At 30.8% G+C, this 27,044-nt stretch overlaps 1 protein-coding gene across 1 annotated transcript; it reads right to left on the reverse strand.

Annotated features, from left to right (window-relative positions):
• Positions 1-15,563: 15,563 nt before the first annotated feature.
• Positions 15,564-17,017, reverse strand: LOC139513146 (forkhead box protein D3-like). The gene has a single exon (XM_071301407.1). It carries the CDS (start codon positions 16,891-16,893, stop codon positions 15,760-15,762), a length of 1,134 nt encoding a protein of 377 aa, XP_071157508.1. The 5' UTR covers positions 16,894-17,017; the 3' UTR covers positions 15,564-15,759.
• Positions 17,018-27,044: the final 10,027 nt, after the last annotated feature.

A 27,044-nucleotide genomic window follows, 5' to 3' on the forward strand; every position in this document is an offset into this window, starting at 1 on the left:
ATCTTATAGTTTGAATACATATCTGTATTATCACGTACTAAAATAATTATACGGTATTATTATTATATTAATTGAATCTATTAACTTAAAAAATTTCCATTTTATAAAGTCTATTGTATATTTTTGTTTATGAAATACGCATATTTTAGAGGCAAAGATATGAATTCAATACGAATTCGATTCTTTGAAATGTCCTTAACACCTACTTTCAAGATGAAAAATATCATTGTTTAATAAGCTTTTTCAATGTTCCTTCTTTTTGTAAATCCACCGAAACTGTGATATTTTTAAATGTCTGGAATAGTTTTGTTTACAATTACTACTGCAATATATTATAAGGTTGACTGTTTTGTGTGTAACTTTCCTTGTCTTGAAGCAGAACAGAACACAACTGTGTCATAATTTACAAATTATCTACAGTTGCCATGACAATTAACCTTGTCACATTAACTGAACAGCAGTTTTACTTCTAAGTTTAATTTTTAATTAAGCATGAAAATTTAATAGGCTCATTACTCAATTTCAACAATTTCTGCTAATCCGTGCATGTTGAATTAGTTTTTTAACAACACGAGACGAAATGGTCCAAAACATTACGTTTTAATTATTTTTTATGCTTGCCTAAAAATTTCGCATAACACTATCATGAATTGCTGTTTTAGATAATATTTCAAAAGTTTTTACTCGATGTCTCCTGAATACTGACACAAGTCCCCACAATTTCGCATATACATATGACATTGGCCGATTCCCATGTGATTCTGTCGTAGAAAAAAAACGAATAAGTATAAATACGACTCTGGTATGGCATAATATTGCGAAAGCAGGGAGAATCCTTTCAGATTCAATGCCTCAATTCGACAAATCATTCATTTTAAAAATATATTTTCCGCTTCTTCGCTAAGCATATACAACAGTAAAGAAATATTAATAAAGACTGTGCGGCTTGAAGTCAGAATAATGTGTCCAGATAAGATGACATGTATTCTTGTGTGTTGTTACCTTTTCAGCGAGCATGCAAACTCAGCTTGCAGAGCAATCACATTTTAAAACAATTTACAATCCTGATATTCATGTAATGTTTGTCACTGAAAAATTAAAAACCAACTTCTCCATCTATCAACATAATAGTGTTCATTCAGAAGTTTGTGATGCTGTAAAGGGACCCCAAAAACTTCTGTAAACAAAGTAAATGATTGATGTCCTAAAAATTGTACCTATATCCTGATAGTAAATGGTGCTAAAATAAAAACAAATGACCTGCAAATTCTTACTAAGAATACAGAAACTTATATATTTTTCCGATATTCGTGTGTGATTAAAACTGTTGAAAATAATTTACTATGTTAAATAAACACATCCAAAATACCCCTTTACATATCATATAATTAATTTGGTTTTCGGTTTTTAAGCTTTAGATGTAGAAAGTAAAATCACAAAAATACTGAACTCCGATGAAAATTCAATCGTGAAGTCCCTAATCAAATGGCAAAATCAAATGACAAAACACATCAAACGAGTGGACAACAACTGTCATATTCCTGACTTGGTACTGTAGAAAGTTTGGGATTGCACCTGGTTTTATCGCGCTTAACCTCTCGCTTATATGACAGTTGTCAAATTCCGTTACATTAACAACGATGCGTGAACAAAACAGACATAAGAAATAAAAGTCAAAATATGAGTACAGCAGTCATCACTGTGTTACAATCTCAAAACAAACAATCATTTAAAAAAAGCAAAAGAGCATCAAATTAAAAAACACATTCATTGCTACGCGTGTCTGACGTCAGAAAATGTAAACGTCACATAGGAAGACTTTTGTCGTTCAATGTTTATTCAGAACAATTATTATTTCACATTGGGAATGGTGGTGAAATAGACCGAGATTTAAAATAGCCCAGAAGTTCTATAGAACAAATCAATAAACTGATTAAAGAAAGTTTAACATTTAATTTCAACTGTAAGGACTTCAGAAAAAAATATCTTTTTGGATAAGACTATAACTCAGGTCTCACAATCACTTGTTAATGATGGAAGTGTTGAACGACCATGCCTGGATTTACATCCCTTGCACGGTCTGCTCGGTGACCTTCGGCGTTTGGTGAGATTTAAAAATTTATGCAGTTGGTGGTCAGGAACAGGTGAAAGACGCCATTTTAGTAGGCCGCCATCTTGGTTTGTGCGTTGTTTTGTTTTGGTTTGTTGACTATTTTGATGTTTTATTGCAGTCTGCCCTTCACAACGGCTGCTTTCAGGGCCAGTTTGGTCAGCTCTATATAGATTTTGAGTTTCATCTGTTGTCATTCATTTTAATCATTTCTTCATTGAATTTGTTTGTGAATGTATTATGAAGCAGATTTGTCAATGTACTAGTTTTTAAGTATGATTCAAAATTTAATAATCGAAGCCCGACTTTCTTATGGTGGTTGTTATTATTCGTCTGATAATTTAATTTATAAATTTATTTAAGTTAAACACTTCAGTCAATTACGAATATCATTCTTCCCCTTCTCACAGATGTAAAATACCGCAGCTAAGACAAAACTATTTTCATTTTTTTTTGGATATGCAAGACTCGACGTCCACTCAGTTTGATCCTACTTTTAAGTTTGAGAAGTATGTATGCTGTAAACACATTACCAATATGATTTTCTCATATAGTTAATTTTAATGAGGTTATACAATACTACACAAAGATTTCAATAAAAATGTAAAGTTGTCTATATAGTGCATTACGGTTGTATAAACATTCATCTGTTTCACCGACCGCAATCACCTCCTCTTAGCTGATTTACTCAGTGTTAAGAGGGCGTTACATTGTGTTATGACAAACTGTTATGAGTAAATTCCATTTTATTATCCCTTTTTGTTGTTCAAGTTGTATATTTGTTCAGCAAAATTAAATGTTTATTTAAACAGTTTAGTGAGCAAAACGTTTTTTTTTTACGTTCCACTTGCTTTTGAAAAAGTATTTTTTTAAATGCTAATTCAGTTTAAAATGTTTCGTTAAAGAAACACATTATTAATGACACAAAAAGTGAATATTCAAATTGAAATTGTTGCAGATCTCACAAGGAAATAATTATTGCTGCTATACAGAGTATAATGTGAAAGGTAACCTATTTGTAAAACGTAACAAATATACTCTGAACTCTTTTATTTCATTTCTAAAGAGAGGCGAAAGATATACCAAAGGGACTTTCACACTCATAAATAATAAAATAAACTGACAACCGGCAATGGCAAAGTCTTTTTATTTTTCTATACGAGTGATCGCATATATACGTATTAAAACTATACATATATACATCACACATAAAACATTTGAATCGTATGAAGCTGAAGTCAAATAAGTACCTATATCTAAATATTTTTTTTTAAATTATCATATATTTGAAAGAATTCGGCAATGGACATACATTCTGCATAACATTTATACCGAAGCAAATTCCAAAATTCGTAAGAATGATTCATAAAATAATTTACGTGGATTTCCTAATTCTGTTACAAAGAGTTTCTTCAATTGGTGATAACGAATTTTGAAATTCGAGGTAATTTTAACCCAACAGGAATCATTGATTTAAACTTTCTTTTATTCGAAATAATAGATTTATGAAATTGATAAACACACATTTTTTTCATCTTCAATTTTATTTTTACACACAAACCAATAACTTTCATTTACTCATATGGTCCCTTTTTTATTTTATTGGCGAAACACCACATCTGATTTATACACCTTATTGGTACGAAGCTTGTAATCATTAATCTGTGGCCTTTGTTTTTCCATTTTTTTAATATATTTATAAATAAATGTCTTCAATTGTAAAACAATAATCTCGTGAAGCAGACTATAAATACTAGCATACACATGCTACACTTTCAGGGCATTGTAATTTCAAATGACAAACTATGGAGTATTAAACCACAAATTTTGTAGATTTGTACAAACTAATACCTGTAGAACAGAAAGAATAATAAATCTCTAAGATTGTTTCTCTTGGTTATACAAAAGTGCTAAGTAACTTGATCTTACTAAGAGGTCACAGTGAAATTGAGCGCCGACAAAATGTTTTGTTTTCTACCCAAATATAACTATAGTTTTAAGCTGCATGCATTTGTACATACATGTACTTTAAATCCTCATATGTGCTATTTAAAAAAAAGTTTGTTCAAGTTACAGTTTTTGTTAAAGTATATCGGTATCCGGACAATCGCAGTTGCCACTTTAGTAATTTCTGCATCTGCATTGAAAATGATTTTCTGTTGCCTCGTTTTGACAATATTTCAGCCTGTGTCTCGCCATTTTCTTTTTATTTTCCTGTATTGAATTTAGATTTGTACGTAATTGTGGTAACATTAGATATTTATGATAACATTATTATTCAAAGAGTGAAGTACGTCATAAAGTAATAAATAAAGGTGTGTCAAAAAGGTAAACAATCATTGGCAAACTAATCTTTAAACAGTTGTCAAGTATACAAGTACCTAATTTTTGAAGTTTCAAGTATATTGGTGGTAGTTGTCAACGAGACCATTTATTCTATATTTAACTTTTATTCATGGCCGAAATTTCAGTTCTTCATCAGTAAAAATAATCCATTATTTTCAGCAGCTCATTACAATGTATAAGATGTATAAGATGTATTATAAATTAATTTATAGAAGATTCAAAATTCGTCCATCAGTAATAATTTTAGTCACGTCAGATATATTCGTACAACATATGTTCCTATCATTCCTCAATTAAGAATGCTCGTGACCAACAGGTTGGAACACCGGTGACCAAAAGTTTAGAACGCTGGAGACTAAAATTTTGATTAGAATGCCCGTAACCATCAGTATGGAAAGCTCGTGACCAACAGTTTGAAATGACGTGAAAAAAGTTAAAAACCCGCGTAACTAAAAGTTTAGGACGCATCAGTTTTGAAATACATTTATGTAAAAGTATCAACGTATCCAGACCAGAAGGCCCTGAATTGCAACTTTGTTGATAACTTGTACAAAAAATCTGTACAAATGATGATAAGTTATACACCATTGCAATCAGGCATGGGGTAATCGTAATCAGTAATCATAATCAGCTATAATCGATTACATTTTGCAGTGCTATCATATGTAATCAGTAATCATGCAATTTCTGATTACAAGTTATCGTAATGTAATCGATTACATTGCAAAAAACAGGTGTAATCATGATTACTTTTAGATTACTTTAGGATTACATTCATATGATTACTTGATGATTACAAATTTTGTATATATATATATATATGAAAATAGTTATTGATAGACAGTATGAAAATAAGAAAATGTAAAGCATGAATGAAAAATCATGAATCAGAAACTAACATTTACTAAATGGGACTTTGTTAATGTGATAAATTGTATCATCTACATAACAAGTATTGTAAAACGAAGCATTTTATTTTGTTAACAGTTTACAACAGCAATTTGCCTTACCAGTGTTTCATTGTGAGATTGCGCACTTATGATAAAAAAAAATATACCTTAAAAGCATTTTTTGTTCTTTGATTGAACACTTCTGATAATAACTCCCATGTCATTTAAGTTTGCCTAATATTTTGATAAAAATACATTGAAATTAAAAATCAGAAAACATTTAGTTCCAATTTTACCTTGATGGTCGACATAAATGCCTGAGCCAACTTGACTCAAAATGGAATTTAATTTTTTGACAATTTGAATATATTTTGTTTTCCATAAATATTATGATGACTTTTTTTGTGTGCTTTGAATTTCATCAAATATTAAAAAAATTCAAACAAATAATGACAATTGACCACTAAAAGTAACTTCATTGATAATGCAATCCAGACAATCAAATTTTAAAACCAAAGCTCACCTATTGCATGTTAAAAGAAAAAAAGGGCAGCAGTCCTTTTGCGCCAATTACTGTTTTTCAGGGGTATCATTTGCGCCAATTAAATTTTGATTTCCAAATGTATCAATTGCGCCAATATTCGGAACTCATTTGCGCCAATTTACCTGTACACATATCTATCATAACTATTAACGATTAATATATATTTATTCTTATTTTTGGCTTCAAAAGTATCATATGTTATATATATATTTAGTTATATTAGATATTTCACTATGAAGATGAGCATAAAAAGCATAAGGCAGTCAATGTACAGAAAGAAAGAACAAATTTAATAAAGATATACCAAAAGTGAAGAAAATAGAAAGCTTTTGCTGATTATGTTTTAGCCACATATGTTGATGACATGTAGTGCTTTGTTCTCATCATGCGTGTGGGCTTAATTACTATTAGGAGTTATTATGAACTGTTTGATGCATTTCAACCTTCAATGTTTGTGTTTTTGGACAACAAAGTGAAGTTACAAGCTACTACATACATTAAATTGGGAAGTACCCCTGCAGCAGCAGTAAGAAGAAGATATGATTAAGAAAAGGAAACATTTGCAACGTAAACTGCCGGTTCCAAGTCCGAATAAAGAAGTTGGGAAGTCATTTGTCTTCTAATTGGCGCAATCGTATGTTTTATTATTGGCGCAAATGATACCATGTAATTTTAAAACATGTGGTGCAAACGTAGCATTGGGATAAAAAAGTAGTGGCGCAAAAGGACGCATTTTTGGCGTAAGGTGTAATTGTAATGTAATCGATTACATTTTATTAGCAAAGTAATTGTAATTTAATCGATTACATTTTAAAGTAATCAAACCCATCCCTGATTACAATTTGTACACCGACATATGATATAAAAACCTCGGTGATAAAAGATTTTTGTACTTTTCATTTGGTTTATAAATAACTCGAAAAATTTGGAGTTGTTAATGTGTATACTATATTTTAGCACCGAAGAACAGACTGACCACACAAAAGTTTTACAAATTTACAATGATGGATCTATTCAGAGCCTTCGGAGATTTACCCGTCAAAATACTTATCAAATGCAAAGGGATCTGTTTATATAGAATGTGTCTTATAATATAGGACCAAGAAATCTCTATAATGGTAGGACATTTTTTAGTCATGATTTGATTTATAAATCATGTCGAAACTTATGATATGTCTGATTTCTTTTTTAAGTTTAGGACACAAATTTAGGTAATAAGATGGTTTTTACTTTGGTACATACATTAGCGAGTTTCCATTTCGTGTAGGTCAGCACTTAGAAATTTTGCCTCCGCCCCTCGTTTTCGCGAACATTTTTTACTGTATTGGTTAATACTTGTAGATAAAAGTTGGTTACATTACTCCGTATCTATATATGATTATGCACAAGAGATTTGGTTTTGGACATTTTAAATAACGATGCTGTGACCTTTTTTAATCCGACTCAAATGTTTATATCAATAATAAACTCATCATAGATACCAGGATTAAATTTTGTATTTACGCCAGACGCGCGTTTCGTCTACAAAAGACTCATCAGTGACGCTCGAATCAAAAAATAAATAAATAAAAAGGCAAAAAAAAAAGCACGAAGTTGAAGAGTATTGAGGACCAACATTCCTATAAGTTTTGCCAAATACAGCTAAGGTAATATATTACTACCGTATTATAATGATTATGCGGATTACATACTATAATGTCATCAAATCTATATTCCAAGCATGGTCATTTCTGTCTTTGTGATAACAGCATCGCAATTTTGTAACCTGTACATGCTATACATACAGTTGGAATGCATAATGTTATCCTCTGAAATGTATGTTATACAATTTTATGCAATCAGACTATCAGGTTACTGTCCAATAAGTCAAAGAGAAGCAACCTTATTAAATGTTATTTATGACTTAAAAAGCATGAAAGAAATTGAAAAGAAGAAACAATTTGGTTGAATGACTTCAAACGTCTTGTATCAGTGGGTTGTATCCTATAGTTTTGGTTGCTAGTACACAGGACATGGTAAAAACCAGGAACGTAACAATTAAACCGGGATCTTCAAAGTGTCTAGTTCTCACCTTCTAATCTCACTAATCGCTAAAAGGTATCCGTTTCAAAATATTTTCTTTTCTGTGTTTATCTTATCACAGTTGTAAAGTAACAGTTTAATAATCCCCACCACTGAGTGTATAATCTTCTGGTATCGCCTCCCAGAAAGGCGGGTAATATATTGGGAAAGATATAAAGTAAACGGGTTCATATTTTAATGTCAAAACGGCTTATACTCAATAAATAAAATTCAAAGTTACATTGAAGAAATATTTTCAAAACATGCATTTCGCACATATTTTTACATATTTTTTTGTTCTTTTTATCATAATTTTGCATTTGAAACTAGCCATATGAGTTAAGGGTGGTCATATTTTAGAGCAATCATACTCGTTTTCTATTTCGCCTATCATAAATATTATAATTTGAATCCTTTTAACGGCATTTCTTTTCTGAACAAAGTGAAGACTTACTTTCAAAATTTATAGTATAAAATACGGACACATCCGTAAATATATTCTAACTATGATTACAACATCAAGACGAGTACAAAAATTATAAAATAGGGTTTCTTTGCAATAATGTTTTGTACATTAACTTTACTAAAAAGGAGAGAAAATGTCAAAATAAAGTGTGCTTAAAGATCAGATGAGACATTTGTATGTTATCTTATTTTCTAAGTAGTAACGGTATTCGCTTAACTTAATGTATAAAGTATTAACAACAATATTTGAGTATAGAGTTGAAAGGTTTCGGTTAATATCCAAAAGGAAATTAAAAGATAATGTAGTGCGCTACTAATTGGAAGATAATATGTTTTCATAAACAGTAGAAAACATTCTTGTCAATTACCACACACTTTTGACATGAAATCTGTGTAAAGTGCAGTTAAAGATGACCCGACAACTGTCAAAATATCTATTATCACGCTCCGTTGGTATAATGTGTCTGTTCTTTTGGTTCTGTTTGGAATGTCAACAAACCAAGACAGGATTAATAAACATAATGGTGGTATATAATGCTAAATCATTGTGTCTTGCTTATTTTTTTTATATCTTATATATGTTAAATCATTGTAAATTGTTAATTTTTTGGATTAATTTTAATTTTCTTTTTAACGGTTTGAAAAACAAAAAAAAAAGATTCTTTTCTATATTGAAATTCTGTACACGAGTTATTTTCAGCATTGCCCAGGACTTTCTGAGGTACAGCTGTTAGCGTTTTAAGAAATCTGTTGTTGAAAGGTTTTTGGTTTTATTAGGGCTACGGATTCCACTGTAAAGGGGCTACACTCAGAAAATTGTTCGAAACCAGGTCGAATTTGAATAAATTAAACTTACTACGTTTTCAACATTTTCTTTTCACACATTTACAATAAATACTGAGAACTAACATAAATTTTAGCGCTACATATAATTGCGGTTGATATATTAGATTTAAACAATGTTTCTTTTATTTTGCAACGAATGACATCTTTATATTTAACCAAAGTTAATGAAAATTTAATTGATCAACAATACAATTTGGGTTTGTCTTTCTTAAAAAAATCTCTGGCATCTATATGGTTTGAAAATTTTCAACAGTTCTATCCCTATCCCCTGTAACTGAAAATATCACCTCTATATTTGTTACTTCTGCTTCTACACTTATTATGTAATGCTTTACATGAATTCTGAAATAAAATAAATGTGTAAGACATTGAAACATGGAAAGAGAAAACAATGCTTTGGCTTACAGATTTCAGATTATTGAAATTATTACATTCTTTAAAACAGAATCAAACATAACTTGTTGTTTTTGTCCGAATGCTGAATTTTCCACCAGAAAATGAATTTCATCTCCAAATTTAATTTAAAGAACACAATTTACAAACTTGTTTATCTTTGTAATTTTTTCTTTATTTTATATATAAATAATAATAATAAATTTGTTTATTAAAGTGTCACATATTGATTGTCATCAAACATATACAACAATTATAATATTTACACATAAAACAATCAATATCCAGCCATAAATACTGACTTATGAGACACTATATATATGGGATGTGTAACTGCAGAGAAGAAATCAATGTAAACATGTTATTTTTATATCTGGTCCATTTATATAGATTAGAGACAGTATATTTCTAGTTTTTTTTTAAAGATATATATATATATATAAACATAATAATTAGAGTTTTGAAAAATCAGTAACAAAAATGCAATACTACTATAAAAAAGGAGATGTGGTATGATTGCAAATGAGAGAAATACTAGTCTTATTCATTATCATCTGTACAAATGACGATATGATGTATGAATGAAGGTTTTGGGCAAGCGCTAATATCGACAGCAACACTTTTTTTCATACACGAGTACATCAAGATGTAATTACCATAGGACTTCAACATGAACAATAGTCTACATAATGTGAAAGTTCACATTTCCCCCAAGTTTATAAGGCAGACTGAGTACTAAATTTATTTTTTCAAACTACACCATGCATATGTCCTTGTTGAAATAGTGTTTGATAAATAATTGAATACAAAGACACAAATAATGAAAACAAAGCCGAACTTTAAATTTTGGAATATAGAGATATAGCAGCACCGTCAAAGTATAAGATATATTATAATAACTTATTAAGGAAATGATCAACAATAGAACGAATACTATACAGATTCAGTGTAATATATTAAGGCAAGGGTAACGATTTTTATAAACTTTGACAGCTCTGAGGAAATTTCATTCATTTATTTAGAAAAATCATGATAATTAAGGGACACTTTGTGAAATGCGCATTTACAGTTCTTTTATTCCGCGTGAGGAAATCTTATATGGTATGATTACAATAAACACCAATAGTGTTGTCTTCTTTGTCAGCTGGTACAAATACGAAGTGCATATCTAATCTGTTTAATTTGCATTTACGTTTTGAAAAGATATTTAGTAAAACATGTCTTAGAACCTTTATTACATTTAAAGCAAGATTCATTTATTTAGAAAAAGAAGAAGATTTGTATCGCTTTCAATCTTTTACATTCAAAGTTTCGGTAAGAAGAAAGAGTCGTTGATGACTTACCTATCTTTATTTGAACTTGAAATTACTAAAAGAAAATATTTATAGACACTTATGTGTCAGGATGTTATAAAACAATAAATATTCCTTAGATTTAATTTAAAATATCTTTTCATTCCCTATATAAAAGCGTCGCTTATTACAACTTTGATGTGAAGTGGGAATGTCCACAAATCTGCAATAAAACAACTTCTTATCACAAACTAATCGCTATTTATTTTATTTAACACAACACTCAGATATAACTATTGGAAATTATTTTTCCTCACAAATCAACATCAAATACGGGACTGACAGCCAGTTATTAACAATCTCCAAGGTGTTCGGAACAATATTGCCGTATTAGCCTTCTTCAAAACAACATTTCAATGCTTATACAAACAGACAATAACCTTAGCTGTATTTTGTAGTGTCGTTTGAGGCAAATTACACCCTTGATTTATTCACTATGAAATCTGAAATAGCTATCATAAAAACTCATAAAACTTGCTAGGACAATGTTTGTTTAAGCTAGTGACAACGTCAGAACTTGAGGCTGATTGTTTTCCGAGAGATAAGTTAGTCATATTACAGCAATATTGCCACAACATGGTGTTACCAACTGTTAAAGTCACGACTAATAAAAATAATCGTAAATAGGGTCAGTCTAGTACTTTGTACAAGAACCTGAAATTTTTTAACTAGATATAGATGGTTAAAACTGGCTATATTCTAGACTTGAAAGCCTTGATAGACGGACGTTTATGAGCCGTATTTCACTTGATGTCGTACATTATGCTGAGGTAAATCCAGGAGAGAAAATCCAACTAAATCGAATGATTTTCCCAGGATGTTTGTTTATGTAGTTGCCAAGTCTAATATCTGCTTCAGTTTGTTTATGTCCAGTAACAAAGAACGACCAAATTGAATGCAGACAATCTGAAATATGAGATAAAAGCATCATTCACGGAAATTCAAAATCAAGCTGCACATATGAATTGTTTGTTTAAAACATATTACGTGGAATTTATATTTAAAGAGAACACAAATTTTCTGTATTGAGAACGTTTTTTGTCGCATCATGGCTGGCTTTGGCTTTATACATGTATTGTGGCATTTTTGAAATACAGCGACTTGTTAGTTACTGGCTCATTCATATCCTGATATTTAGACCGTTATCTTTCACAAATTCGGTTTACTGCATTTGTTAAAGTCGAACACCCCTTGAAGATTTTTAAATAGGCCCATTCCATCACTTAGAAAAATTAACTTTTTAATTGCTTAGGAATAATAATTCATCAGTATATTTCTCGTTTTAGCGTCAAGTTCAATCAGCAACATTTAAACGAGTATCTAAACAAGGACCTAGGCTCATAAAATCAGCTATCGGGACTTCGGGAAAGTTCTTTCCGACAGTCTTGCTTCAGAAGTTGGCTACAGTGCACAATTAAGAGACCGTTGAAGTTTTGCATCTCGGTTAATTTTTTCACTAAACAGTCCTACTGCATGATACTGCATGTACTGATCAACATATGTATAATTTGGAACTCTGTAACCAACAGCATTACCTTGTAATTTAGATAGATCGTTCATATATGTCTACTGATCAATAAATTCATGCATCTTGGTGAAGTATTTTTTTTTTCAGATTATATTTGTTAAATTACTGGTGTAAATAAGTCATGTTTCTTGTGATATAATTTTGCAAAAAGTTCGAACATTTAAAAGGTATCATAGGACATCATGAAAATTCAAAAAGAATGAGTTGTTCCGCTGAAATAGCTTTTCATCCGACCCACAAAAAACATTTATCATGACTAAATACAGAAAATTAAGTTTTATTTTACTAATACAATGAAAAGTATATGTTTACTGTGTACTTTAATTTCAAACTTTTACTGTGTACTTTACTGTGTACTGTGTTTTAACTTGAATGGCACTGTCACATATACATACGTCGCTTGTTTGCCTCTTTCTAATAAACACCCAGATGTAAATTTTAAATTCTGTTATACAAAGTAAGATGTTTAAGATGTATGTATATAGGCATAGCACTGTTCCTTTTTTTTTGTTGCTGTATGGACTGTGTCATGAATGATACCCTACATCCTTTATTTTTCTACTCATGATACTTGTCGCTGGTTGAATTGTCTATTACAAGTTGTCACAAGTTTAGCTTATACCTTTGTTCATAAATCGATATTCTCAAAATAGTTTGTTCATTGTTGAAGGACATTCGGTAATATGTATAGTTGTTTTCATGCTCGCCATTTTAGTGGTACCTAGGATAGTTTTCTCTTTGGCTATTAAACATCATTTTCTTATTTTCTTCTGTTTGCTAGATTAGTTTTTGTTCGGTTCAATTTCGAATTATTGCCTGTTTAAATTTGAGCACGGCATACGAAAATCATACCTAAGAAGACTTTGGATATTATATATGTTGATGATATTCTTTAATACTGGTAATTTCAGAAAGTCTGCAAGGTTGTATATATATATGCTGAACATCTGATTGAAACATCTGAGCCATGTTGTTGTCCATTCGTTTGATGTGTTTGGGCTTTTGATTTTGATTTTGTCCGGAGTTCAGTATTTTTGTGATTTTAATTTATATATATATATATACAATTCAAATGGGTATACTAAGGCTTGAATCGACATTTCTTATTGTGATGAATTTCTATTTTATATTAGTTTTTGGTGGAGTTTGTGTTGCCCAGTATTTAGTTTTTAATGTTGTGTTGAGTGTACTTTTGTTTGTCAGTTGGTCATTTTTCGTTTTAGCCATGGCGCTGTCTGTTTATTTTCGACTTAAAGAGTTTGAATGTCCCCCTGGTACATTTCGCCTCTCTTCTATAAATTTTCCGTTGCAGAAAAAAATTACTTGTATGACTTTGGTATTACATTTTCATTGGTTATTATTTTGGTTGTTTGTTTGTACTATTTTTGTTAAAATATGTATTATTGTTGTTTTGTTATATTATACCACTAAGCGGCTTTCCATCAAAAAAATAAAAGAATTATTAACCCAGTCTATACATATTAGTTATTCAAAAATCTCATGTTACCCAGTTATATATAATCGAGTTTATATTATTATTATATCATGGATCTTCCAATTCAGTACATTAATCTTTACAGTTGTGTTTAATTGAAAGACTTAGTAGTATATAATAAAGACTTATTAGTTTAATAATTATCATGATAGAATTAAGCAATCAAAATTATTTATTTAACATTTTCATAAAGAGATTAATTTTTATAAAAAGTTAAATTTTAAATCTGGTTAATCCTTAAACGGATAATAATTGTGCAATAAAGTGTTTAATTCAAATCCTCTTAAAGTTATTGTCTTTCTTACTTATCACACATCTTAACGTTGCGTGAGATTCGTGTTTGTACTCTACCGCAAATATTCAGCGATGGAAAATTTGAATAATAAAAAAAATGTTTTAAATCGAACAGAGAATAGTTTAAAAAAAAAAGATAAAACAATAGATATATCGACATTAATAGGCCAGTTTTTTCACTGGAAGAAGCAGTACAAGTTCAACAATATAATTTAATAACCATAATATATTGTTACAAAAGTTACAATGTTTTCGTTTTTATCAAATTCAGCCAGTCGTTTTTTATACTTTTAAGATAATTGATAAATTTCATTCTTCGATTACAATTTTTATTTCATATTTATTTCTGATGTGTTGATGCTTAGATTTCATTCAATTTTACTTCATATTTTAACATAGAATCGTAATAAAACAAGTAAATAAGCTAACATTAGGCTTACATCTGATTTATCTAAGCTGATTATGAAGATTTACAATCGCTGACTATTTGTTTACTTATAAAGACACCTTTCACAATAATTTTCAATTGAAAGAAACTTTAATACGATTGAATTTATGAATTTATCAAAATCAGATTTATATTTTTAAATTATAATAAACCACTTTTACATAATAATTAGTACCTTTTCAAAATATTTTCATTGATAAATTGTTCAAGTTTAACTTGGATTAATTTAACATAGCAGTTATATTTAAAAGAAACGTTGGATTTGGTAATATGACCTAATCCAAATCCGAAAGTTTAAAGAAGATATGTTTTTGTGTTTTTCTTTATGTATGCAAGAAATGTTCAGCTAAAATATTATCAGTTTTGTAAGAAAAATGTATCTACAGCTTTTTATTCCATACTGACATAATTATTTCTTGTGTAAAAGTTCCACACTTTACAAATCACTAAATAAATTTTATGATTTTAGTAGTTCAAGTTATTGTCATCAACATCATCATCATATTTAAAAATAATAAAAATCACATTTCGTACAAGCATTTGTATATTGTTAAAGACATTTGTTATCCTAAATATGCTTGTGTGTGTTGTGGTTAATAACCTTGAATTGACCCGTGTTGTGCGTGTGTGTCGTTGATTTGTTTCGTTGTATTCATATTTTTAACAATAAATTGCCATTGTTTCCCCAAAAAACTGGCGAAACCTCTATAGTCATTTTGTACGAATTCTTATATACTGAAGGAGGAATACAGTGTCGGTAACAATATATAAAGAAGAAAAAAACAAAAACGTTTACTTTCATTACCCTTTATGACATATAATTTCCAATAAAAGGTAATTACATGAAATATGTCCCTGAAGTCTCTTTGGTCGTTAGCTGATTAACAACACATTCAATAACGGAATGAAACACAACGATAAATAAACAGTACTTACATGAACTGATAATAAATAAATATATAACATAAAATTAGAAGTATTTTAACATTACACGGGCCATCCATTCATACCATATATTTGTAGATATTTTCTATACTTTTCAATGTCTATCGAGTTCATTTGTGTTAGTGCAGCTTGAAGTTGTGCCAGGTAGGTTGCGTTGTTTAGTTTAGAAATGTCATTGTCACCTTGCCTAAACTGTGGTATCGATGACATATGGGGAAGTCCCGATAATGGAGGTCTAAATGAGGATGTTGTCGGCACTTTCTGCGCTTTCTGCGTTTCCGTATTACCAATTATTTTGTCAATCGAAAAGTCTGCTTTAGTTGCTGGCGGACTAGAATTTATTACCTTGGGAGACGGTGAATGTCCTCTCTCCCTTACTGGTAATGATATGGGAGGTAGCGGAGTTCTTGTGGTGACCTCCTGCTGTAAAAGGTGATGATGTGGTGTCATCATTGGTGACAGATACGGATACGGTATACCTGTTCCAATTACTGACGGATGTGGTGCGTGTGGCGAGAATAATCCGTGGTGGTGATGATGATGAAAATACGGAGAATGAGCAAATGCTGTTGATTGCTGCATCATCTCTAATGACGGACGTTTAAATCGTTTCCGTCTCCTGAGAAAGCTTCCGTTATCAAACATATCTTCTGAGCGAGGATCTAGGCTCCAGTAATTTCCTTTACCGGGATTTCCGGGTTCTCTTGGGATTTTTATAAAACAGTCATTTAAAGATAAATTATGGCGAATGCTGTTTTGCCATGCTGGAAACTTTTCTCTGTAGTACGGAAATCGTCCCATGATAAATTCACAAATCCCCGACAGGGTCAATCTTTTCCTAGGTGACTGAAGAACTGCCATAGTTATTAAAGCAATATATGAGTATGGCGGTTTTACGAGATTCGATCGTTTCTTATGTCCTGTACTACTGTTTTCTGTCACACTTTCAGAATCTGTTTGCTTTCCATTTTCATTTATACCGTCTTCGTTAAACGTTTCAGAAGTCGAATGCTCAAAAGACGAATTGTGAGAAGAATCATATTCGGACTGGCCGGGAGATCCCGGTATATCTTCAATGTCAATATCCTCATCTTCACTTTCGTTTTCCCACAAATTTCTATTACTTTCAGAACACATTGACTGTTTGTTGTCAGTAATTTCCCTGTTCATCAACATTTAGAACGTAAAATGTAAAAGTTCAATAATATTCAAAATAATTCCAATCAGAAAAATCTAATTCACTTTCCAAACTTTATTCAGTCACTGGTGTACAGATATGATAGGATCAGCATGCATTATATCTTATAATGAAGTGCGATTAACTGGCGGGTATCATTTTATGGAATGTGTAAATAAATAATCATTAGGAACTATCACTTTTGACTACACGTGATTCTATGTCAACATATGGGAGGAGCTTAATAATATTTTGTTAACGCCTATTATTTAAATGATCATGTATTATGCTATGTGATTATTAGCTATTCAAGACAGAATTTAAATTGTAAGAAGCATAAGAACCAAAGTAACGAACAATTATTCAAAATAAAATATATAATTATAAAATAATTATACTTGTAACTATTCCAAATTTGAAAATATGTCTTACAGGAATATCCCCTCGGAACACAATAAAAAATATCAATGCATACAGGCCCAGTTTTATTACTCAGATACAAGGGATACCTTTTTAATGTGTAAAATTCTATTTCTCAGATACAAGGGATACCTTTTTAATGCGTAAAATTCTATTTAAGTAGACATTGATTCTGGGCAATTTATAAGGAAATGCAACAAATATTAGTTATACGTTATAGCTATCGTTGATTATTAAAAAAAAGTTTTCCGTGTGATAAAATGTTATTGAGAATTTTGAACCCAAGCGGTCAATTTTCCTAACCAATCTCATTTTCAAATAGAGTAATTCTATCTATAACGAATTAAAGCATCATTGTGTCTAATTTCGTAACTAAATTATAAATGGCAAAAATGAAACTTTGAAAAACATTTTGACTTTTTACTTTTCGTAAAAAAGTTGACTAAGAAGGACACAAATTAGTTTGACCGGAAGCAATGCATATCCTTCAGTTACGTATTCTGTTTAGGTTCTTGGTCGAATCTCCCAAGTTGCGAAACTTTACAAACAGATGTAATCTACAATATATAATACTCAGTCCTTGGTATCAATGTGTAGTTCTGAACAACACTTTGAGTTTACGAAGACATATATATCGTTTAAATCCATTAAAGAACAAATCAAGACAGTTTGATATTCAAATTCTAAACTGTTTCATTGACACTGTGCTTAAACGGCTGTGGGTAACTTAAGTTACCCACAGCCCAAGATGGCGGACTCTGAACTCGTTGATATTTAATGCATACAAAATCTACCTTTTGCAACGTTTTTCATGCAGAATGTAAATATTTATAGGATTCTTTAATAAAGAAATCACTAACAATTACCATAAATTTATTAATTTAGAGTTCACTAAAGCGCAAGGCCAACTTTAAAAAAAGCACAAGACGTCCGTAACTTTTTGATCGAAACTAAGCAGACATTCGTAACTTTATTTGAAGATGTGGGTAACTTTGATTCAAAATTTCAACATTTATAATTTCAACAATTAACAGACAATTTACATCATAAAACCCCTTATTTGTAACCTACACGGCCGTTTAATAAACTGCTCATTCACCACCAAATGTGATTTTATTAACGCATCATACTTAAACAACGGAAGTTTTATGTGGGGTTTGTGGTACTCGATCCTGGTTATTGTTTGAACTTTTATTAACTAATGTGTGTCTTATCGACGTTTTTCGCTTCAGACCGAGGCTTTTACATACTCTTTAATGTTTTGAGTTTAATTATCTGTTTGCGGTTTACTCATGGTTTATTCCAAAGACACGATTTTGTTTAAATATTAAGCCGTAAAATATATTGGTAATTTTCTTGGAATTGCAGAGCAATCACTTCGTTTAAAATTGAAATATACATTTATCCTCTGCATCTATAGATTTCCGTTATATTTTATAATTACCACACCGCATTTTTTATTTTCCTATAGCATATGTTTTTTTGCCTTGATTTTGTATAGATATATTACATCTTTACCAAACAATTTTACGACTTTTAAGCGTATCTGTTAGAGATGGGCAGTATATAGCCAGTTTAATGAAAGCGGTTTTAGGACCAATATATGTCTTTTGAAGTGATTGTTATTAAGATATATCTAAGAAGAAGTATAAGAATAACAGAATATGTTATCACACCCTTTTCCAATATCAAATGTAATAGATTTAAACTGCAACCCTTTATTTGTTTCACTTGCATGGGGAAAATTGGAAAAGATTAAGATTTTTCGACAATCATGTATTTAAACATTATGACATCAAACATTGAATACTCGCTATTGCCATTACTTTTGAAGACAATTTTGATAGTTATTCCTCCATGTCCATGTTTTTACGAAACATTTACGAAAGCCATCGTAACCAACATGAATCAATTTGAATTAGGGAAAACAATGATATATATACTTTACTTTAATTATCAGAACTGTTTTGCTTTTTGAAATGAAAGTCTTTATTATTCCTATTGTGTGAAAAATGCATAAAATTGTATCCAATATCACCTGTATTGAAATTTTGAGCCATACATCTTTTGATGTTCACTATATTTTGTTTACTGTTAAGAAATAGGGCATTGTGTTATTTCAAAAATCTTAAAGCAAAGACACAGAGCTTTGATGCCGTGCCTTTACACTTATTATTTTAATTTTTTTTGAAAATGCAGTTTTGCTTGCAGGAGATTATATGTTCAACGTTACGAGATTTTATATTTATAATACGGTGTAAAGTACATGTAGATAACAGTCTTTTGTGTTGTTTCTGTGAAATAATTCTTGTTTTTTGTACAAAGGTCAAAATTTTATTGAAATGTTTAATTGCCTTTTACATACTATAAATACATCTGTTAAATGCTTTTTTCTGTTGATGGCTTTCTGTCACCATCTAAGTGAAAGGGAAAAATACTTAAATGTAACCCATTCTATTTACCAATATATTATCATGTTTATATATAGTGGCAGTTATAACAGCGTGTTTAGTAGTGTTGGTTTTACTCTAGGTTCTGCTTTACAATGGCCTAGAAACTATATACTCGCACTGCATTGAAAACTTTTATTTTTTTTGGCTAAAGCAGATTGTTCTTATCTTTTTTCTGTTTTGGAAACTAATTTCCTATACACCATATTAACTGAATTCAGACTTTTCAATTCAATGTTAGACGATTTGCCCTAGATGTAAAACGTGCACTCAGTTAATATGAGTTCGTTAACAACTATAATAAAATTCTTATCTCCAAGTTGTTTCGTAAAGTGCATCCTTTAGAATGTACAATAAAAACAGGGGTTGTCATGGGTATACAAGGGGCGTACTTCCGTGTAAATATATATACAATTGGGAACATTGTTTTTGTTTTTAAATAACCAAAAGTTTAAAGAATTTGTTTAACAATAATAGGCTATCAAAATATCGTTATGTGTGATTATTTGGCCACCATCTCCTTTGCTAAATATGAATGTTTGGTACTAAACATCAGTATCGTATATACTCTTTAAGTATACAGTGGTCACACTTTCACATTAGAGCTTGTTACTGGGTAAACAAACTTGGTTACATTTCAGAATCTTACCACAAAATTTGTCAACTGTTTAGCAAACACTCGACAATTGAGGTCATTTGTTACTTTTTTTTTCGTGACTAGGTTGCTAACGTTTTCACATTTAGTATCATACTTAATTTAAGTATATAAGTATATAATTTTTTGTAAAATTATTCAGAAAATCCCTTTATCAACTTATAGGTCAAGATGAATATAACACATTTTATACTTTATTTATAAATTCACCCTCAATTTCTTATAAAAGCGACTTAAAAAACATGAATGATAAATGATCTTGCACGTGCACCTTTATGCATGTAAAGCGTATAATTTTGAATAGATGAAATATGGGATTATGCTGTAATACCAAAATAACCGCAAAATATTGGATATTTGTAATTAATTCAAAAACAAATTGTGCATAAATACGATTTATTGGTGAGCTTTTTCATTTGAAATTATCACAATATTATATTTAAAATAATCAAATGCATAAAATGTGTTTATTGATTCCAAACTTTATTAAAGACCGCGTTTAAGGGGGAGATAACTCTAATAGTTTGATTAAAAAAAATACTGTAAATATATCTTTTTTGTAATGCAGCATATTAATGAAAACAGTAATGCAATTTTCTTTTCTTATATCTGTCAGCCAGGGGCGTAGCTTACGTTGAGGCAACCGAGGCAGTTGCCTCAGTAAAAAAAATATATTTTCCTTCACTGTATTTTCTTTTAAATGATTATTGCAGCAAACAATAACTACTAAACAATAATGTAGCCACTTGGTATGTCTTGTTGGCGCGGTTATTGATTCATACCCTTTACGAATTATTCAAGACTTACGGGAACATTTGAATTAATTTTCCCTCCTCTATTTGGAAATACCCTTTACGGTAGTTTTCTGTAATTCAAGTTTGTCAGATTAAAAGGAAATCGACAACAGATTTATTTTGTCTTACCCCATAACAAGCGAAAACAGTGAGTAGAATAGATGAGGATCCAACTCACGAGTCATCCGATCAAATCACTTTACCATTGAATTAGGTCAATAAGTTAATTTTGTGTCAGAATAATTTCAAGTATATGAGGGCTTGAGGTTTCAAGAAAACAGAAAAATCGGCCCTGAAATTAATTTAAATTTAAAAGAATATGGATTTAAAATGGTGCTAAATTGTAAAATAAGGAAAATCAAATTATGGGAGACAATGATTAAAAAATAAATATTTGATAATCCCATTCTAAGCATTCCGCAAACCCTCATTTATAACCGTTGACATGTTCCCCTACGACTATGTACATTGACTTTGGTACTAAACAAAACAAAATATGCATTTATATATTATAGTGCACAGAAAATAATTTATATGTTGTGGTTTTCAAGTTTTATTCTCGCTATTTTAAATTCATAGTACGTTTTCACAAGCAGGGAATTTAAAATGTTTAAAGGAATCACTAATTCCAGAGAAATATGTCTGTTAGTTAATACATAATGTCAGTTTATATATATAAAAAAATCAACCAAGACTTCAGAATAAAGTAAATGTTAGTTATTCGCCGGTTGTCATGTTCATCGTGAATGAAAAAAAAAGTTAAAAATCATTCAATATGTAATTTCAAGACCTTCGAAGGAATACACCACTAAAACAAGTGCCGTGCTACACTTTACATGAAGCATATGTTTTTCTCCTAGTTTATCCTGAAATTCGTTTGTTCAATCCAGCTGTCATTTTGTGGTCAGATTATCTATAATTCGTTGATTCGTGACCTATGACCAAATAAATGATCACCACAAAACTTAGTACAAATAAGCCTTAATGTTTGCGTTTTTTTTTTCTTTCTGTATTTCAACATTTTGTACAGGTTTCTTCTATCCACTGAGCAAGGTCATGATTTCTTGTGATATGACGTGTGAGGTACAGCCAACTTTATTAGAGTGTACTACGGCTTGGAAATATATTGGGAGCCATTAGGCATTTGAGCTGGCTTTCTGCTGGGAACAGTATGTCAATATATATGTTCCTGCTTTTGAACTGCTAGCAAGTCAGGAAACTGACTTTTCATTGGTTGTCTAATGTGATACCTTCACGTATTTTGTCATTGTTATAGCTTTACGTTTAGATAGTACGGCATATAATTAACATTAATATGATGAAATAACATTGAATAGGCTAGCAACTATTTTTAACGATTTTTTCTTGTTCAAATTGTAAAAACCTATATAGCTTCAGGTGCGCCCCCTGACCCCCTGCCTCGGTATAAGCAGAAGGGAAGCTACGCCACTGTCAGCATATCTTAGATTTAACTTTTAATGTTTCATTTTCTAAAATTCTGTCATTTAATTTTCGTTCAGGTCGAACTTTCAAAATATCAGAAATTTCGTACAGTCAGTATTTGAATACCTCGCTTGTTATACTTTGTTCTAAAATCATTTTTTTGAAAATAAAATAAAAATTTGCAAAGAAGATAAAAATTTCTAATACTTATATTTTCTAGCATACTATCATTCATTAAACTTAAACTTAAATAATCAATAATGATTAGCAAGACAATTTCACAGGCAAAAATATTGACTCAGCACCCCTTTGTGTACAGGAAAACTTTTTGTTCCATGATTTTTAAAAAGAAGTTATCAAATGTGAAATCCGAAAATTGTAATTCCATCACTTCAGTCATGAATATATATATGATTTATATAAAGTATCAATCATTTACAAATATTGTCGATTTCATGTGTAAAAACAATACATCAGAAAATTTAGATTTCGGATACATTTTTGTACATAATTGTTTAATTTCTCCCGTATTTTGAAATCTATATCTCGTGTAAAGCTTGTGCTTTGATATATGGAAAGACTTATTCAATATTAATATTTTCATTATAAGCATTTGGTATTTAGTAAAGGTACTAACCGATTTCTGGTTTGCTATTTGGTGTGGATATTTAGAAAATTATCAGCGGTATGTATAATAAACCTTTACTCTTCCAGTATTAACACAAACAAACGTTTGCCCGTGATGTTTCCAATAGCATATTCTATTCTTTGATATTTCAACAACATAGAAATATTTCAGCGGAAGCTTAATTTAGTACCGACTAAAACAACAAGCATGAAATGGAAATTGTGTATTTAGTAAGCCGGACACATGGATATCGTTGCACCTTGCTGCCCTACTGATTACTTTGGGATTCTAAATAAACAAACAGTCGGCTTTTGAGCAGCGTTAATTAGAAAACCTAATGATTTACTTTAAGTCATTCAATACCATCTTGTAATTAATATGTATCGAATGTTTGCTGGTGTACAATGTCGGGTGTAAATATTTGTGTAAGTAAAATATCTGACGTCTACTTATATAGAAATTGAAATTTCTACAAAACGAATGGGTCATTTTGCTTCCTTTCTCTTTATAAGAAAGTTGGTTGTTTCAAGTATACATTTTAAAAGCTGTTACCTAACCTTGTCACAGTCAAATTGTGAAAGATTCACTGTAAGCTAAGCCTATTGTCATCTAATAACTAATTATCTGAAGCTAATGATAAGTTTATGTCATACACATTCATATTCAGGACCGGAACAATTAGCAATAGGAAATGTCATGTTCAGTGGTATAGACAGGTATAAAGAGCGGGAAATTTAGACTATCACTGAAAAAGATGTATTGAATAAGGGCAGAAATTTTGCCTTTAAGATTAAACATACGGACCATCAAACAATTGATTCAAGCGGTTCTATAGCCCGCAGAGATCTCAGTACTCTCTCAAAACACAATGCATCGGTTTGAATGTTCCTGTTTTCCGACCGGACGTGGCTGCGTATTTATACATCCGAAAAGTCAAACGGACGCCCTTCGTTGGCATAGTTTTTATTGCAAGTTGGATAAAGCCAAAGGAAGTCCATATTTCTATATTTTAGTCAACCCTAAGGGTTCTCAAACAATTGGGTTTGGATTATGATTATTGGTTATAGTATAAAGTTTTGACTAGCAAAACGTGAATAATCACAAATGTGTCGGGTACATATATTTATCATTTTAAATAGCCTGACACTAGAGAACTCATTGTGGAAATACTGGTAAACATACTACTGTCGGACTAATTATTTTAATTTACCTTTATTTACTACTTTAGCCAGTGATCTACAGAAATGCAACGCAAGCGGTACAGACTCCCCGGAGTGTCCAGTTTTTAACTCTTACAATACAAAGAACTTTTGTGGCTGGAGTTCTCTTTATTAAAAATAAATTACCCCGAACTGAAGTGTGTCGTTCTACTACAGAAACCTTTAATGTAGCTATTAAGAGTTTAACTGTTTGTTTATGATTCCTTGCAATTAGTTGTTTTAATTTACACAGTTCGGGATCATTACTTACATGATAAACACCCTGCAATCACGAGTCTGCTTTACGCGTCATTTATATTTTCTTTTTGCTGCTGCATTTTTGTGCATTTGTCTGACTCCTTCGCTGATGTTTTTTTGTGACAAGTCTTTTAATCATGACTGAGAAAGACAAATTTTCGAAGAATCAAAAGAACGCAAGCGATTTGCACATGATCAAAGTGAAAAGTGACATGAACATTTATTTGATGGTTCTTGTGATACATTGTATAGTCGCAGCTTTGTGGATGTTCTGAAAAAAAAAGTCAAACAGTCATTTCAAATTTAGAAAGGGGGGACAGCAGAATCCTGGTAAGGAGTAAAAAAACGCATAGGAATATATATATATATATATTTTTTTGCAATATAATATGAGTTGTATATATATATATATATATATATATATAAGTCTGAAAATTACACCAAACAGTGTTAGAGTTAGATTTTCTACTGACAAATTTTTGTCCGTCCCTCAGCGGGATTCGAACTCACACCTTTGATACACTACAGCACCAATCGCTATAGCCTCATGTCCAGCGCTCTAGACCACTCGACCACATCCGCTATATAAAAATATAACTTCAATAGTCGTAGTGTTACCTTGTCACGGAAGGTGAATCTAGAGATAGACATGAGACACGTGTTTTTTAAGCGTGTGTAGATGTTATATTATTATTTTCATACACAATGTATTTATTATTTATCAGCAATCTAACTCAACAATTTTTATATATCATATAGGATCATGATTCATTTCATTATACAGTCACTAGAAATAAGTATATCATACAAACAAGTCTAAACAAGTGACAAACCATACAATATACATGTCCACTGGATCTAAGAGTGATATAGATACAAGGTTAATGGAAATATTTATATAAGTCTGAAAATTACACCAAACAGTGTTAGAGTTAGATTTTCTACTGACAAATTTTTGTCCGTCCCTCAGCGGGATTCGAACTCACACCTTTGATACACTACAGCACCAATCGCTTAGCCTCATGTCCAGCGCTCTAGACCACTCGACCACATCCGCTATATAAAAATATAACTTCAATAGTCGTAGTGTTACCTTGTCACGGAAGGTGAATCTAGAGATAGACATGAGACACGTGTTTTTTAAGCGTGTGTAGATGTTATATTATTATTTTCATACACAATGTATTTATTATTTATCAGCAATCTAACTCAACAATTTTTATATATCATATAGGATCATGATTCATTTCATTATACAGTCACTAGAAATAAGTATATCATACAAACAAGTCTAAACAAGTGACAAACCATACAATATACATGTCCACTGGATCTAAGAGTGATATAGATACAAGGTTAATGGAAATATTTATATAAGTCTGAAAATTACACCAAACAGTGTTAGAGATAGATTTTCTACTGACAAATTTTTGTCCGTCCCTCAGCGGGATTCGTACTCACACCTTTGATACACTACAGCACCAATCGCTTAGCCTCATGTCCAGCGCTCTAGACCACTCGACCACATCCGCTATATAAAAATATAACTTCAATAGTCGTAGTGTTACCTTGTCACGGAAGGTGAATCTAGAGATAGACATGAGACACGTGTTTTTTAAGCGTGTGTAGATGTTATATTATTATTTTCATACACAATGTATTTATTATTTATCAGCAATCTAACTCAACAATTTTTATATATCATATAGGATCATGATTCATTTCATTATACAGTCACTAGAAATAAGTATATCATACAAACAAGTCTAAACAAGTGACAAACCATACAATATACATGTCCACTGGATCTAAGTAAACATCAACCCAACAATGTTAGATCTGTAAATTTGCTTTCGCAAATTTTTGGTTCTTCCCTCGCCGGGATTCGAACCCATGCTACTGTGATATCGTGACACCAAAGGGTTCGAATCCCGGCGAGGGAAGAACCAAAAATTTGCGAAAGCAAATTTACAGATCTAACATTGTTGGGTTGATGTTTAGACGAGTTGTATATACATTATGTACACAGCCATGTATCACCATCATTGATGGCGATCCGATGGATACATCTGTTGTAGAGTTGTCACTGACTCAGACGTACATATATATATATATATATATATATATATATATATATATATATAGTTTGCCTAAGTAATGCACAGAGATACTAAATATATACAAAAATGAAAAAGTAAGTTGGAGGCGCAAAGTGAGAAAATAAATATTCCTCGTTCAAACACCACCCCAAGCCATCCAAACCAAAATAGCATGTATGTTAGACAGCAAAGCAAAAAAAAAAC

Source organism: Mytilus edulis, chromosome 2, assembly GCF_963676685.1.
Source record: "Mytilus edulis chromosome 2, xbMytEdul2.2, whole genome shotgun sequence".
Lineage (NCBI taxonomy): Eukaryota > Metazoa > Mollusca > Bivalvia > Mytilida > Mytilidae > Mytilus > Mytilus edulis.

Coding starts and splice junctions, on each gene's coding strand:
- LOC139513146 (XM_071301407.1), bottom strand. CDS start 16,893: ATGTTGATGAACAGGGAAATTACTGACAACAAACAGTCAATGTGTTCT.